This window comes from Heteronotia binoei, chromosome 1 (genome assembly GCF_032191835.1).
Source record: "Heteronotia binoei isolate CCM8104 ecotype False Entrance Well chromosome 1, APGP_CSIRO_Hbin_v1, whole genome shotgun sequence".
NCBI classification, from domain to species: Eukaryota; Metazoa; Chordata; class Lepidosauria; order Squamata; family Gekkonidae; genus Heteronotia; species Heteronotia binoei.
The window spans coordinates 4,685,991-4,703,539 of NC_083223.1; the positions used below are offsets into that span (position 1 = coordinate 4,685,991).

Below are 17,549 nucleotides of genomic sequence, written 5' to 3' on the forward strand. Positions count from 1 at the left end.
TGTTTTGCTATTGCTGAAACAGAAACATTAAACCCCACAGAGGATATCCTAAATGAAACGGAATCAAACTTGGGAGGCTCTTTGGTTCTGGACGTTTAACAAGGAACCCTCTTAATGTCTACCATGTGCCAAATTTTCCTTCTAATACGAGGCAAGCAAAGAGATTTTTCTCCATTGGCTGAGGCTCCTCCCTTGGAGAGGAAGGGGAGGAGGGATAGCTTGCTTTGCCAGGCTCTCTCAATCGCACGGCAGAGCTACTGAGCCAAGCCTCTCTTCCTTCTATTGGCTGAGACTCCTCCCGCTAGTCCCCTGGGGAAGGAAGAAAAGAGCCAGAGCTTCCTTTGCCCAGTTCCCTGGATCCCATGGGAGAAATACAAAGAAACCACCTTTTAGGCCAACAAGCGCTAATGTTTTAAGTTTTTTTAATATATATGTGTGTGTGTGTGTGTGTTTGTCTGTGTCCTTTATAAAGTTTCTCTCTGTGCTACCTAATCTTAAATAGGTACACACATGGCCTGGCATGACATGGCCCGGCCCAACCCGACATGGCCCAGCCCAACAAGGTCTCATTTATGTAAGATCCGGCCCTCATAACAAATGAATTCAACACACCTGACCTCTCCTACCTTCCCCATCTCCAACAACCTCCTACACCGGACTGCTAAACCAGGACATGTCTATTTGTCCAGAAAGGTTCAGATCTGAAGGAGGAATTGGGCCCCTGAATGGCAAGGGAGGAAGAGGAAACAAAAGAAGAAGAAGATAAAGATGCAGAGAGTGGAATCACTCCAGCAATATCAATACTAGAACCCTGCTCTCCGCTGCCTAGACAAAGCTGGCCTGGGAACTGTAGGGAAACTACCTCCGCCGATGTTAAGGCTGCATGGAGAACGCGAGCAGTTTACCAAGAGGAGGTATTTTTCTTACTTTAAAAAAAAAAAGAATTGCATCCTGTAAAAATAAAATCGGTTGCAAAGTTCTGCAAGCTCATCTTCGATAAACAAATCAATGCAGATGTTATTCAATTCAACCCACCACCCTAGGCTGAATTCAGGTGGGCATTTCGGCCTGACACAGCCCCCCACCCCACCCCCAGATTAAAACAGCGCATTACACAGCGCACATCTGGGCCCCAAACCGCAAACGCACCTACCTTATTTTCCGACGGCTCAACTCCACTCCAAAGCGCCTAGGTTTGCCTAGTCCAATTCAAGCAATATCTGGGGACTTTGGGGGTAGCTCCAGGAGGATGGAGCCAGGAGACATTGGGGGTGGAGCAAGAAGCAAGGGTGTGACGAGCATGACTGAACTCCAAAGGGCGTTCTGGCCATCACATTTAAAGAGACCACACACCTTTTAAGTGCCTTCCCTCCATAGGAAATAATGAAGGAGGGGGTCACCTTCTTTGGAAGCTCATAGAATTGGACCTCCTGGTCCAAACTTTTTAACACTTGGAGGATGTTTTGAGGAGAGGCTTTGGATGCTACGCAGCAAGTTTGGTGCCTTTACCACAAAATGCAGGCCCCACAGAGCCTCGGATACCCACAGATCAATTCTCCATTATACGCTATGGGAATTGATCTCCATAGAATATAATGGAGTGCCCAGCAGACATCTCCGCCCCCTGCGCTTTGTGATGACCCTGAAGCGGGGGGAGGGCCTCCAAACTGGGGATCCCCTGCCCCCACTTGGGGATTAAAACACAACAAAAAGGGGAAAGCCACGGGGATTGGAGAAATAGGAGACAACCATGCTTACAATTTAACGCTAATTAGTTAAACTTCGTAAGGTATTCATACACCATTTAACACACAGAATCAAGCAATGATTACTTCTTTATGAACACACATTAGATACTGAACAACTTACACGTAGAAACCATTGCATTTCAATAACTGACATAGCCAGAATGGTCCACTGACAAGTGAATAGACAAAGGTCTATATTTTTAAATAGTCCATAAACACAAGGCCGATGTTGCATACAGTATTGTACAATTTGGTACAGTCTTGTGACACGGTTCCGGTAAACTATCGTGTTTCTATGGAATTCTTCCTCTGACAATAATAACTTCTGGAACCAAAACTCATTTCATACGAACGCATGTCAATTTCCAAGGTAACCGTTCTCTTAAGCGACAAAAGCCGCAATCTGGTAACTTAACCTGGAACCACTGCTCCATAAAATTACTGGTCAATTATTTACTGCTGGGACTGTCGGTTCTCGTTTGGGAATTGGCAACCCTAAAAGAGCCACTAGATACTTCCCGGTGGCAAACTGCTGAAGCGCTTGCAAGACATTTCTCAAAATCATCTTTTTCACCATGCAACCTACGAGTTAGTTTACTCAACGGTACACATTCCCTCAGTTTCTCCAACCACTCCTCTTTAAGAAGCATCGTGTTCTTTTCCAATATTTAGCAAAGACTAATTGTGAAGAGGTTAGGGTTGCCAAGTCCAATTCAAGGAATATCTGGGGACTTTGGGGGTGGAGCCAGGAGACTTTGGGGGTGGAGCCAGGAGACATCGGGGCGGAGCCAGGAACAAGGGTGTGACAAACATAATTGAACTCCAAGGGAGTTCTGGCCATCACATTTAAAGGGACAGCACACCTTTTAAAATGTCTTCCTTCCACAGGAAATAATGAAGGATAGGGGCACCTTCTTCATTATTTTCCAATATTCTTTGGCTCTAATGAATCTACACCACATATGTATAAAGTTTGCATCAGTGGCTCCACAAATCCAACAAGAGGAGGTATTTTTTGTAAGTAGGGCTACCATGTTCCCAGGCTGGGCGGGGGTTTCCCCCACCCGGGAGGGATTCTCCCCAATGTTGCAGGTGTGATGACATCACTCACAGTGACGTCATCACGCCAGCAACGTTGCACGCTGGCCACTCTAGGAGCTTCCAGAAAAACTCTATGGCTTTCCCAGACGTTCTAGCAATTTGGGAGGGAAAACTCTATGGTGCCTATTGTTTCCCCTCCCAAATTGCTAGAGCGTCCGGGAAAACCATAGAGTTTTCCCAGAAGCTCCTAGAGCAGCCTACAAACAACGTTGCAGACACGATGATATCACTTCGCTAAAACAGTCCTCCGCCAGAGGCTGTGGGGGACTTAGCAACCCTATCTGTAACTGAAGACTGCCTCCTTACTCCAGTCCTGAAACCCCAGGAGAATCACATTTTTAAGACGTGAAAGGTGGGATACGCATAGAAAATCAGTAAGAAGAGGCAAAACTAGAAGCTCTCAGCTAATCAGCTGCTGCTGGGTTGTTTTTTATGCTTGTAGGTACAATGGTGGTTGTTTGTAAGGAAGCGTTCAAAGTTTTATCCCCCTCCCACCTCCCCACCCCCCCCCCTAAAAAATAGCCTCAAGCTATATAGTCCATTCTGCCACCTCATTTTGGGTGTAGCAGACCCAACTTTATATTTATATCTTTACATTTTCTAAGTGACTTGAATTTAGTCAGATGTCTAACCATTCAGTGTCCTACGGGGAGTTCTGAGATATTTTTCTGATCAGCTAATAGTTTAGAGAAACAACAACAAAAAGTTTGCATTTCAGCCCCTCATGGCGATAACTTTTTTTAATAAAACCCCTGGTTTTAAACGGTATGCCCCATTTAAAATCCACCATAGCACCCACACAACTTCCGGGACCAAAGACAATTCTGTGGCAGTGAGGTAGAACATCTAAAGTTTATACTTCGTTTTTGCACTGGCGTCTGGGAGTCTTCAAGCATGGCCTAAAACCCTTCGCAAAGCAAAAATATGGTTTCCCCATATAGCAGCCATTTTATGACTGGCCTGACCCAAATGACATTCATTTTGTAGTTTCTCCCACTTTCATTTTTCATATTTCCCCACAGACTTAATAAGAATGAGATTCGAATCCATTAGCAGTGTAAAAAAAAAGGTAAAGGTAGTCCTCTGTGCAAGCGCCAGTCGTTTTCGACTCTGGGGTGACGTTGCTTTCACAACGTTTTCACAGCAGACTTTTTACAGGGTGGTTTGCCATTGCCTTCCCCAGTCATCTATGCTTTCCCCCCACCCCAGCAAGCTGGGGACTCATTTGACTGACCTCGGAAGGATGGAAGGCCGAATCAACCTCGAACCGGCGACCTGAACCAGCTTCTGCTGGGATCGAACTCAGGTCGTGAGCAGAGCTTAGGACTGCAGCTTTACCACTCTGCACCACGGGGCTCTTGATGTGTGTAAAAAAGAGACCAAAATATTGTCTGCTTAATATATCTTCCTTTTATCCGTTCTAACCCTACTGCTCAGCAATTTCATCGAATGCCCACGAGTTCTTGTTTTGAGAGAAAGGGAGAAAAGGACTTCTTTTCTCTACCTTCTCCGTCCCATGCATCATCTTGATGATGATGGTGATGGTGATGGTGGTGGGGGGGGTCATTTTGCACAAAAAGAGGTGCCGAAGCTCATAGCACAGCTCATCGGCATCTGCCACACCCCCCCTGACATCACTGGAAAGTATACTAAATTACATCATCTCAGCATCTACCTTAAAACCCTTCTTGAATTAAAATTGTCATCAGAAAACCTTTTTGGTCAGCAGGGCGTCTGATTGGCCACTGAAGATCTGATAGGCTGTGCAGATTTTTTTTTTTAAAAAAAAAACTTACTTTGGGAGCAGCTGCTGCCTAGGGTTGCCAAGTCCAATTCAAGAAATATCTGGGGACTTTGGGGACGGAGCCAGGAGACTTTGGGGGTGGAGCCAGGAGACTTTGGGGGTGGAGCCAGGAGCAAGGGTGTGACAAGCATGATTGAACTCCAAAGGGAGTTCTGGCTATCATATTTAAAGGGACTGCACACCTTTTAAATACCTTCCCTCCATTGGAAATAATGAAGGATAGGGGCACCTTCTTTGGGGGCTCATAGAATTGGACCCCCTGGTCCAATCCTTTTGAAACTTGGAGGGTGTTTTGAGGAGAGGCATCAGGTGCTATGCTGAAAATTGGGTGCCTCTTCTTCAAAATACAGGTGTCCCCCAGAGCCCTAGATACCTGCAGATCAATTCTCCATTATATCCTATGGGTATCGGTCTCCATAGGAAATAATGGAATTCCCTGCAGACACTTTCCTGAAGTGGGGGGAGGGCCTCCAAACTGGGGGGGGGGGGATCCCCTGCCCCCACCTGGGGATTAATGAAATAGAAAAAGAGAAATCACAAGAACAATAAGCAACCAAAGACCAAAATTACCAGGCTGTGATATCCATTCTACGTATAGAAAATATTCAATCAAACAAGTGTTTCTTTAAAATGTTCCAGACACAAATATATAGATCAGTTTCACAGTGGGATTCGAAATCCCGTACAAAGTAGATCGTGACCGGGTTGTTAACTGGTAATTCCTGGTAATTCCTGTAATTCCTGTTTCATTCACCGATTTCTTCAGGTTTGGGATTTACTATAAAACTCAAAAATTAACCTGGACTGAGTTCTATTTCATTTCCAAGGTACCCGAAGGTCGCCACAACAATTCCATAGCTGGCGAAAAAGACGCTGTAAGCCTGACAGAACCTCAGCCTCTCTGCCCTCTTGTTGGCCCTTCAGTGGAACTGGTTGGCCACTGTGTGAGACAGGAGGCTGGACTAGGTGGACCCCTGGACTGATCCAGCAGGGCTCTTCTTATGTTCTTATGAAGGCCTCGGCCTCTCTGCCCTGTTGTTGGCCCTCCAGAGGAATTGGTTGGCCACTGTGTGAGACAGGAGGCTGGACTAGATGAACTACTGGTCTGCCCCAGCATGGTCTTCTTATGAAGGCCTCGGCCTCTATGCCCTGTTGTTGACCCTCCAGAGGAACTGGTTGGCCACTGCGTGAGACAGGAGGCTGGACTAGGTGGACCACTGGTCTGATCCAGCAGGGCTCTTCTGCTGTTCTTATGAAGGCCTTTGCCCTGGAGTTGGCATGCATATACACACACACACACACATATATATATGCAAATTTACAGCAACTTATTTATATTAGCACAGAGAACACACACACACACATTGTCTCACATGTATTCTTCTCACACACACTCACAGTGCTAAGATTACACAGAGCAAAGTGTAGAGCTCTTCTTACCAAGGTTTTCCATCAGGAGGGAGAATACGGTATACCACATAACTAAAAATACATTGCCAGTGTTAAGAACCAGCAGCTTCCACCTGCTTTCACTCCATGTTATCTGAAATAATGTTTTCAAAAGGTCTTCAAGGTACTAGATGGGGCAGAACTCAAACATTAGAACTCCAGAATCCTAACTGTCAGTTATTAACTGACATTCAAAATCAAAAACTGGAAGGAGGAAGGCACAGAAATTTTTAATGGCAGTAAGTATCTAGCACACAATGAACCTTTTTTGGGCAGCAGATTCCAAATGGACTAAAGGAAATGCTGCCTTACACAGCCGGTGATTAAAATGTGGAATTTGCTACCAGAGGATGTCACGATGGCCAAAGGAGTAGAGAGCTTTAAAAGGGGGTTAGATAGATTCATGGAGGAGAGGTCTATCACTGTCTACTAGCCATGGAGGCTAAAGGGAATCTCCATGTTCAGAGGCAATCAGCCTCTGAATCCCAGAGCCATGAGGCAATATCAGGGAAAGGCTTCAGACTCTACACCCTGTTGTTGGCCCTCCAGAGGAACTGGTTAGCTACTGTGTGGGATAAGATGCTGGACTAGATGGACCCCTAGTCTTAACCAGCGGGGCTCTTATTATGTTCTTATGAAGGCCTCGGCCTCTCTGCCCTGTTGTTGGTCCTCCAGAGGAACTGACTGGCCACTGTGTGAGACAGGATGCTGGATTAGATGGACCCCTGGTCTGATCCAGCAGGGCTCTTCTGATATTCTTATGAAGGCATCAACTTCTATGCCATTGTTGGTTTTCCAGAGGAACTGGTTGGCCACTATGTGAGACAGGATACTGGACTAAAGGGGACCACTGGTCTGATCCAGCAGGACTCTTCTGATGTTCTTATGAAGGCCTCAGCTTCTCTGCCCTGTTGTTGGCCCTCCAGAGGAACTGGTTGGCCACTATGTGAGACAGGATACTGGACTAAAGGGGACCACATGTCTGATCCAGCAAGACTCTTCTGATGTTCTTATGAAGGCCTCAGCCTCTCTGCCCTGTTGTTGGCCCTCCAGAGGAACTGGTTGGCCACTATGTGAGACAGGATACTGGACTAAAGGGGACCACTGGTGTGATCCAGCAGGACTCTTCTGATGTTCTTATGATGGCCTCGGCCTCTATGCCCTGTTGTTGGCCCTCCAGAGGAACTGATTGGCCACTGTGTGAGACAGGATGCTGGATTAGATGGATCCCTCATCTGATACAGCAGGACTCTTCTGATGTTCTTATGAAGGCCTCGACCTCTATGCCCTGTTGTAGGCCCTCCAGAGGAACTGGTTGGCCACTGCGTGAGACAGGATGCTAGACTAGATGAACCACCAGTCTGATCCAGCAGGGCTCTTCTGATGTTCCTATGAAGGCTTTGGCCTCTCTGCCCTGTTGTTGGCCCTCCAGAGGAACTGGTTGACCACTGTGTGAGACAGGATGCTAGACTAGATGGACCACCGGTCTGATCCAACAGGGCTCTTCTGATGTTCTTAGCTCCCTCCCACGGCCATGAAAAAACCTGGCTCTTATCGCCTTCCTGTTTCAAATAGTTTGCAGAATTAAAAGCGACTGCTGTTCAGACTATATATGCTAAGGATCTCTGACCAGAGCAACAGAGTTAGAAGGCAACATCCTGTTAGGAAGAGGCTTTGCATTTGTCAGAAGAAAGGAGTTTTCAAAAAATAAATAGATAACAGCACGCTATGTAGGCCATTAAAAGAAACAGAGGAGGCCTTGTTGATCTCTGATAAACAAACCATATGATTAACCATTACTTCCCCTGCTGGTATTAAAAAAAAAATCTGCTATTCAAAGTTGGAGAGCATTTAATATTATATATTGCCTCTGCCTAGCTTAAATTGTTTTTTTTTCCCCTCCCTTTAAATGTACACAATATTACAAATTTAATTTTAAGCTGTTTGAATCAGTCTATAAAAGAGATTTGATTATACCTGAGTGTTCTGGCCCCATTTTTTCCATATCTCAGTAATCTTGGCGGTAATTGGTTGATTAGGCCCCTCACACTCCATCTCTGCCTCAGTTTCCATGGTAATGTTACAGGAGCCGTTATGGATGAGAACTTCATCTCTTTCCACTTTAGGGCTGGAACGAGAAGGGAGGTTAAATGGGGTGTCATCAATCTTAATGAAATGCAATTATTTTTACTCTTATTAATCATCGCAAGCCATTAGCTCGTGGCAACTCCAGGCCACCATTTGTCAAACTTTGCAAATTTCTGTAATTTTGTTTCCATTCTTTTATTGTTTATTTGTTTTGCCCTCTTCTACCCTCCACATATGCGCCACCCCCCCCCCCCCGACATCCGTAAACCCTCCTGACCAAAAATACACACAGGAAATATTTATCCGCGATGCCTTTCCGTCTTGCCTCTTGAAATATATATATATATATTTGTGTACAGGTTCCGTTCCAGGACCGAACGGGCAACTCGAGAAAACAGACACTGCTGGAGTCAAAAAGATGGAATCGAGCCCCTCTTTCTCTTCCCTCTCTTACTCACACTTAATCCTGAGGAATGAATAACTTGCGAGTCCCTTAGGGCAGGCGCAGAAATTGGAAAAACCACACAACTGGCTAACTGGTCCCTGATTCCAACTGTGAAAAAATGAGCTCATTTAAGGTTCCAATTCCTGCTACCCAGCTGATAGCAATGATGCTTTCTTGCTAGCGCTGGAACATTAACTTAGTAAATTAATTAAACTTACTTAACAGCCCGGCCTAAGCAGATTCGATATATGTGCCAGTTAGTTTAACAGCCCCCCCCCTTCCCCCCTACCCACCCGAAATCTCTTCTCCTCACATTGGGAAGCAGGAGACGGGGTGGGGAAAAGTAATCGGAATCGTAATGGCAAAGGAGAGTTCTTAATTAGACCTATGTCCTGACAGCTGCTCGCTTGGGTGGGGAACTTCTAAAATGGTAATATCCTTTCCCTCACTTCTCGGGACGACACTTTGCTTTCCTTTCAGCCATCCTGACTACCCTTAGGCTGATTTGCGCGTACGTGAGAAACTGCAATTTTTGTTTGTTTCTCTTCCAAAAATTCGCAGCTAAAAAAGCAAAAGTAGAACTAGCACCGCAGCGCCTATGATGCTGGCTAACCAAGGCTGGTGCGTGAGAGTAGGCCGAATAGGTGGCCGCCTAGGGTGCCACTTGGCCTAGGGATGCCATGAGGGGTCCCCTCTTCCGTGCCCGCTGCCTTCCGGACTTCGTCGGGGCCTCTCAAGGCTCACGAGACTTTGGCGAAGTGGGGGAGGCATGACACTGACATCATCTGTGATGTCATTGAGGCCTGAGGTGCAGGAAACCCTAGCACCGAGCCTGTGGCTAACTTTCACATTTCTGCCCAGGTCATGTTTCCTTTGCAGCAAAATACAGAACTAGGGTTCCCACCCTTCAGGTGAGGCCTAGAGAGCTCCCCGTATTAAGCTTCAAGAGGTCAGTTCCCCCAAGAAAATGGCTGCTTTGGAGGCATCATACCCCACAGGGGTCCAGGGATGGATTTACAAATAGGTCAAGTAGGCACCGGCCTATGGGCCCCCATGCCCTTAGGGGCCCCGGGCTGGTTTCCCCCCCTTCCCGGTTTTCCCCCTGCTTGCAGCCCTCCCAGCCTGCACACGCGGCCAGCAACTGAGCTGTTCTTTGCCCAACTCGTCCATGCAGCTGGTGCTGGCGTCATCCCCAAGTTTGCATCTCAACCATTTTACCGTAGGACAGGGGTGGGGAACCTCCGTTCCAAGGGCCATATGCGGCCCCCGAGGTCACTTGGTGTGGCTCTCGGGAATTGCTGGGCCAAACCGACCCATGTGGCAGCCTCCCTGGGGCCTGGCTGGCTGGCCAGAATTGCTGCACGGCCTGAAAAAGTTACTGTCACAGTTCAGTTTGCACTTGATTATCCCAGAGGGTGTGGCCTAATATTCTAATGAGGGTGTGACCTATTATGCTAATGAGAGTGTGACCTAATATGCTAATATTAGGGGGTGTGATCTAATATGCTACTGAGTTCCTGCTGGGCTTTTTCTACAAAAAAGTCCTGGACCAATGCATTTGCCTAGGGCAGTGGGCTGGGTGTGTGTGTGTGCGTGTGCCAGATTAGGCTCTCCCCACATAACTTCAAATAGAAAATCAATTATTTGCATTAGGGTTTGTAGAATCTTTCGGGCTCAAGTGCCGTGTTCTACTGGAGAAAGTTTTTCTTCCAGACGTTTCGTTCTCGGCTGTGGAGAATATCCTCAGTGGCCACTGAGGATGTTCTTCACAGCCGAGAACGAAACGTCTGGAAGAAAAACTTTCTCCAGTAGAACACGGCACTTGAGCCCGAAAGATTCTACAAACCCTAATGATGTTACCAGCCATGAAAACCTGAAATCTTTGATAATTATTTGCATTCATTTTGCCGGCCTGAATCGTTCTCCCTTGGCAGAGCACTGTTTTTTAAGTTGATAGATTTTTTTTTTTTGGCCCACAAATGATGCTATAAATATCCACATGGCCCTTGGCAGAAAAAAGGTCCCCACCCCTGCTGTAGGAAATAATAGCAGCTCAGTGGTCGAGTACCCACTGGGTTCAATCCCCAGCGTCTCCAGTTGAAAAGGACCAGGTGGTGGGTAATGTGAAAAACCTTTGATGCGACCATTGGTCTAGTTTAGTAGAAGGCAGCTTCATGTATATAACTGTGATATAGGAGGATTAAACCGGCAGGGCCACCGACTGTGAATACAACTTGAGCAAACACAACGTAGACCTGTTGGATATTGCTTCGGCTCGAGCTTCAGATCCGGAGCAGCAGAGAACGGGGGAGAAATGCACATTCTTCTGCTTTTCATAATCCCTAATCTTTTTTCCCCAATGGCGCTCGACAGATGTTGCTTTGGATCAGAAGATAAATATGAAGGGCGGGGGAGGGGGGGAATCTAAGGAACAAAGTAGGCTGTTTACTAGATGGATCTTGTGATGCCTCTCAGACTCAAATAATACTTTTTAAAATGAGACCGAGAGAGGGAGAGACGCTTTGGTATCCACAATGAATGGATTTCACATTCAATTGAGCAGATCTCTCTCTCTCTCTCTCTCTCTCTCTCTGCAAGCCAAAAGACACTGCTGTCAACAGCTTTGCAAACAGACATTCAGCAGTGTGTTTCTTTCCCCAGTAAGGGCCTTGCTGCTACAAAAACGAAATGTTTCCCTACGTCAACAGCAACCAGGACTGGACTGCTGTCAGCAGGGGTGGAATTCTAGCAGGAGCTCCTTTGCATATTAGGCCAGAGTCCCCTGATGGAGCCAATCCTCCAGGAGCTTACAAAAAAAAGCCTCAGAGGATTGACTACATCAGAGGCAAATGATTCCAGTAGTGTAAAAACATCCACAACAGCAGAAGTGGAATTCTAGCGGGAGCTCCTTTGCATATTAGGCCACACACGCTGATGTAGAAGAAGATGATATTGGATTTATATCCCGCCCTCCACTCCGAAGAGTCTCAAAGCGGCTCACAATCTCCTTTACCTTCCTCCCCCACAACAGACACCCTGTGAGGTGGGTGGGGCTGGAGAGGGCTCTCACAGCAGCTGCCCTTTCAAGGACAACCTCTGCCAGAGCTATGGCTGACCCAAGGCCATGCTAGCAGGTGCAAGTGGAGGAGTGGGGAATCAAACCTGGTTCTCCCAAATAAGAGTCCGCACACTTCACCACTACACCAAACTGGCTCTCCAATCCTCTCCAATGTAGCCAATCCTCTAAGAGTTTACAAAAAAAAGAGCCTTCTACGCTTTTGGCAGATTGGCTACATCAGGGGTGTGTGGCCTAATATGCAAAGGAGCTCCTGCTAGAATTCCACCCCTGGCTGTCAGGCAGAAGAGTGGCATCTAACCTGATGACGATGCCGCTGGGGAAACCACGGGATGAGTTGACGGCTGCCTGGTCAGAGGAACACGCCGAATCACCGCAGAAGTATAGGTAAGGTATGGACGCTTTGACGACAGAAGCGTTTGCCATGACGCGGATGTCACACTGGATTGAAGGCGGAACCGACGCTGGGCAATCGCTCTTCTCCTCTAAGGACCATGTCAGGCCACAGAGAATGGCTAAGGAGGCTGTGGGGGCGGAGGGGGAAGGAAGAGGTCAAAGGGAAAGTCAAGATAGCTTCAGGAGATAGCCATGTTGGGTCTGCAGTAGAAAAGTTTGATTCAAATCCTGTAACACCCATATGATCTTTGGAGCACGAGCTTTCAAGATGAAGGCAGTTTTGGCTCTCGAAAGCTTACGCCCTGAAAAACCTGTTGGGTCTCTAAGGTGCTACTGGGCTTGAATCTTCCTCATGTAATTCTAGGAGCGGCCCTCATCTTAGGGCAGGGGCGTTAAACATGCAGCCGGGGGCCAAATCAGGCCCCCGGAGGGCTCCTATCAGGCCCTCAAGCAAGTCTGCTTCCTTCTCCCTCTCTCTTGCTTCCTTCTGCATCACAGCTTGCTTTGCCAGGCTTGCTCAATCGCACAGGAGCTACGGAGCAAAGACTCTCTTTTCACCATTGGCTGAGGCTCCTCCCTTGGGAAGGAAGGGCGGGGGAGGGAAAGCTTGCTTTGCCAGGCTCTCAGTCTCACAGCAGAGCTTCTGAGCCAAGCCTCTCTTCCTTCTACTGGCTGAGGCTCCTCCCTCTCCTGGTCCCCTGGGGAAGGAAGGAAAGAGCCAGAGCTTCCTTTGCCCGGTTCCCTGGATCCCATGGAGAGATACAAAGAAAGGACCTTTCAAACCAACGAGTGCTAATGTTTTCAGCATGTTTTATTTTAAGGTTTTTGGCCCGACAAGGCTTCATTATCAGATCCGGCCCTCATAACAAATGAGTTCAACAGCCCAATAATTTGGGACCCAGGAGCCCTGCACTCATACGATGTAGGAATCCGCTACAACACTCCAGCAGATACCCGTATAATCAGGCCTCGGATTCAGTGGGAGCTCACAGGAGTTCCACCTCCTCCTTCTGAGAGGTCCACCTCCTTGTCCATTGAACAGTATGTGCAGCTGCATAACAATCCCTGGATGAGCTCCACCGCCTCTTTTTCTACAAACGGCCCCTGTGTATAATCATTTTAGGACGGGAGTTTTTGAGCAACTTTGGAATTATGACACAGCATGGTGGGCACGCCTGTCCTGAAATGGCGGCTGCAGGAGGCGGAACCAGCTAGCCCTGAGCCTGCTTCGGCGGGGAGGGCGGGATATAAGTACGAAGAATAAATAAATAAATAAAATGGCTGCCACATCTTACTTTCAGTCACACAATGAAGACAATTGTGGTGTGGTGGGAACTGCTGCTTTGAAAAATCCGAGCAGCCAATCAAATCGCAGGTGGCCAGTCAGAAGGCTTGCTTGTCAGAAACCCCAGCTGGACCCACCCACTTCCTAAAAACCAGAGGTGGAATTCTAGCAGGAGCTCCTTTGCCTATTAGGTCACACACCCCTGGTGTAGCCAATCCTCCTGGAGCTCACAAGGCTCTTTTTTTGTAAGCTCTTGGAGGGTTGGCTACATCTGGGGTGTGTGGCCTAATATGCAAAGGAGCTCCTGCTAGAATTCCACCCCTGCTAAATACACTTGGAGAGCACCACAAAATATGTCAGCAGGTGCCATGGTGCCCACTGTTTAGAGCAGAGGTGTCAAACTGCAGTTTGGGGGTTGAATCATGCCCCCGGAGGGCTCCTTTCAGGCCCCCAAGCAACTGGCTGTCATCTGCTTCCTGCTTCCTCTCTCTCTTGCTTCGTTCTGCATCACAGCTTGCCTTGCCAGGCTTGCTCAATCGCACAGGAGCTACAGAGCAAAACCTCGATTTTCTCCATTGGCCTTGGGGAGGAAGGGGGAACGAATAGCTTACTTTGCCAGGCTCTCTCAATTGCACAGCAGAGCAATTGATCCAAGCCTCTCTTCCTTCTATTGGCTAAGGCTCCTCCCCACCCCCCGGTCTCCTGGGAAGGAAGGAAAGAGTCAGAGCTTCCTTTTGCCCAGTGCCTTGTATCCCATGGGAGAAATACAAAGCAAGCATCTTTAAGACCAAGGAGTGCTAACGTTTTAACCTTTTTTAAAAAGTTTTTTTAAAAAATATTTGTGTTTGTGTTTTTTATAAAATTTATATCTCTGTTGCCCGGCCCGACATGGCTTGGCCCATCCAACATGGCCTGGCCCAACAAGGTCTCATTTATGTCAGATCCGGCCCTCATAACAAATGGGTTCGACACCCCTGGTTTAGAGCATCAGAATCGGGTTGCCTGGTGAGGCCAACAAGCCGATGAGAGACTCGCCAGGAGGCTCCAGGAGAGAGGAGGAAAGAAGCCCAATTGCACTCCAAAGGGAGTTCTGGCCATTACATTTAAAGGGACCGTGTTCCTTTTGAATACTTTCCCACCATGGGAAATAATGGGAGACGGGGGCATCTTCTTTTTAGGACTCATATAAGTGGGCTCTGTGTTCCAATCTTGTTGAAACTTGGAGGGGTTTTTTTGAGGAGAGGCACCGGCAGCTATGCTGAAAATTTGATGCCTCTTTAAAAAGAGGGGCCCCCCACCTGCCACAGAGCCCTAGATAACCACAGATTAATTCTCCACTATGTACTATGGGGACAGATCTCCATAGGGTATAATGGAGTGCCCAGTGGCCATTCTCTCCCCCCTGGTTTCTGACAGTCCTGAAATGAAAGGAGGGGCTCCAAATCAGGGGATTCCCCTGTCCCCAAATGGGAACTTTTAGCAAAAGGGGAAAAAACTGTGTAAAAGTAACAACTGTTGATACAAGTCATGGTTTGCTACTCTGTATTGTGAAGCAAACCATTTATTATCAATACTATTGACAAAAAAACACTACACCCTAGATGTCAGATTTTAACAATATTGAAACAATTGCAATACAGGGTTGATATTGCAGCAACAGCAGCAGCAATGGATGGCCTCGGTAACTATCCATTTCATTCTCCTTCTTCAGGCTGCAGTACGCTAGGCAAAGCCTTGAGCTCAGTAATGGAATGAAGAAGATGATATTGGATTTATATCCCACCCTCCACTCCGAAGAGTCTCAGAGCGGCTCACAATCTCCTTTACCTTCCCCTCCCCACAACAGACACTCTGTGAGGTAGGTGAGTCTGAGAGAGCTCTCACAACAGCTGCCCTTTCAAGGACAACCTCTGCCAGAGCTATGGCTGACCCAAGGGCATCTCAGCAGCTGCCACAGGAGGTGGTGGCAGCTACAAGCATAGCCAGCTTCAAGAGGGGGTTAGATAAAAATATGGAGCAGAGGTCCATCAGTGGATATTAGCCACAGTGTGTATATATATGTGTGTGTATATAATTATATATATATATATATATATATATATATATATATATATATATATATATATATATATATATATACATACATACATACATATATTAATTATATATATACATATATATATATACATACATACATACATATATTAATTATATATATACATATATATATGTATATATATAATTTTTTAGCCACTGTGTCACACAGTGTTGGACTGGATGGGCCATTGGCCTGATCCAACATGGCTTCTCTTATGTTCTTATGTGACACAGAGTGTTGGACTGGATGGGCCACTGGCCTGATCCAACATGGCTTCTCTTCTGTTCTTATGTGACACAGAGTGTTGGACTGGATGGGCCACTGGCTTGACCCAACATGGCTTCTCTTCTGTTCTTATGTGACACAGAGTGTTGTACTGGAGGGGCCACTGGCCTGTCCCAACATGGCTTCTCTTATGTTCTTATGTGACACAGAGTGTTGGACTGGAGGGGCCATTGGCCTGATCCAACATGGCTTCTCTTATGTTCTTAAGTGGAGGAGTGGGGAATCAAACCCAGCTCTCCCAGATAAGAGTCCGCACACTTCACCACTACACCAAACTGGCTCTCCAGCGCCCAGTGTTTCCTTCCAATTTATTTTTAGACACCCTCCAACTTTTACAATTGTTGTACCGACAGTTGCAGTTGGAGCCTCAGAGATCAATGGGCTTCTGTTACCCTCGGTCAGATTCAAAATGTCTCTGTGCCAACTGGGAATTGGCAAACCCTAATGACATGCTCTTGAATGAAACTGCTGCCTTTCGGAACCCTTAAAGCAGGGTCACAGGTTCTTTTTGGTTCTTTTTTTCTGCATTGACCTACTCAAATGGGGCGGTATTGGCTGTTTGTCTTATTGCATATACCAACCCATCCTCCGCTGTATTTTAATGTCTTCCTTTTTTTCTAATGGCAAACTATAATGGGCGTTATAACCTCTTGAGAACCATGCCCTCTATTTAAACTAACAAAGCCAGAACGTTACCTAGATTTATGGCGCTTCACACCCACAACAGCAGGCGGCTTTTTATCACCCTCCAGTGTTTTTTCAGCCCTGCTTTGTCCTGACACTAACAAACACAGACCCCTATTTGTGATTCTTTTAACCCGCTAAAAACACTCCCATGATTCCACCTACCAACTCACTGCCCACTTATATTAAGAACTGCAGCTTGCCATCCCCATTTGGTCTGCTGAAGTCTGCTTAAGAGCGTACGAAAGCTTACATTCTGAATAAAACTTAGTTGGTCTTAAAGGTGCCCTTGTCTACTGCTTTGTTAGATTGACTCAGTTATGTTGCTGTGAAACGGAAGGTACTCAATGCTGATTTCCTGCCCCTCCCCCTCAGCCATGGATACTTTGCCGTCTGCTACCAGGGCTTTCTTTGTAGCAGGAACTCCTTTGCATATTAGGCCGCACAGCCCTGACATAGCCACTCCTCCTGGAGCCTACAGGAGGCCCTGAAAGAAAAGCCCTGTAAGCTCTTGGAGCAGGAGTCTCCAACCCCGGTCGGGGGCCTGTTAGCAACCAGGCTGTGAGTTGTATAATTATTTCATTATGTATTGAAATGCAGTAATAATAATCATCATCAGGAGTCATTTTGTAGAAAAACAGGTGGTGGAGCTCATCCGGGGATTGTTATGCAGCTGCACATTCTAGTCAATGGATAAGGAGGTGGAACTCTCAGAAGGAGGAGATGGAACTCTCCGAAAGGTTCAGGAGCTGTGCTCCTGTGAGTTCCCATGGAACCTGAGGCCTGATAATGATGATACGACACTGGATTTATATCCTGCCCTCCATTCCAAATCTCACAATCTCCTTTACTTCCTCCCCCATAACAGATACCCTGTGCGGTGGGTGGGGCTGAGAGAGAGCTCTCACAGAAGCTGCCCTTTCAAGGACAACTCCCACGAGAGCTCTGGCTGACCCAAGGCCATTCCAGCAACTGCAAGTGGAGGAGTGGGGAATCAAACCCAGTTCTCCCAGATAAGAGTCCGCACACTTCACCACCACACCAAAATAGTGCACAATTGTATCATCCCGAAACCATCAAACCCACCCAC

At 47.0% G+C, this 17,549-nt stretch overlaps 1 protein-coding gene across 1 annotated transcript in view; it reads right to left on the reverse strand.

The window, feature by feature from the left end:
- The window catches only part of PKHD1 (PKHD1 ciliary IPT domain containing fibrocystin/polyductin), a 323,925-nt gene that overhangs the window by 234,786 nt on the left and 71,590 nt on the right, over nt 1-17,549 (reverse strand). Inside the window, exons 24-25 of the mRNA XM_060256755.1 lie at nt 12,013-12,235; nt 8,080-8,230 (exon numbers count right to left, since the gene is read on the reverse strand). Coding sequence (XP_060112738.1) covers nt 8,080-8,230; nt 12,013-12,235 — 374 coding nt within the window. The remainder of the gene's footprint in view (nt 1-8,079; nt 8,231-12,012; nt 12,236-17,549) is intronic.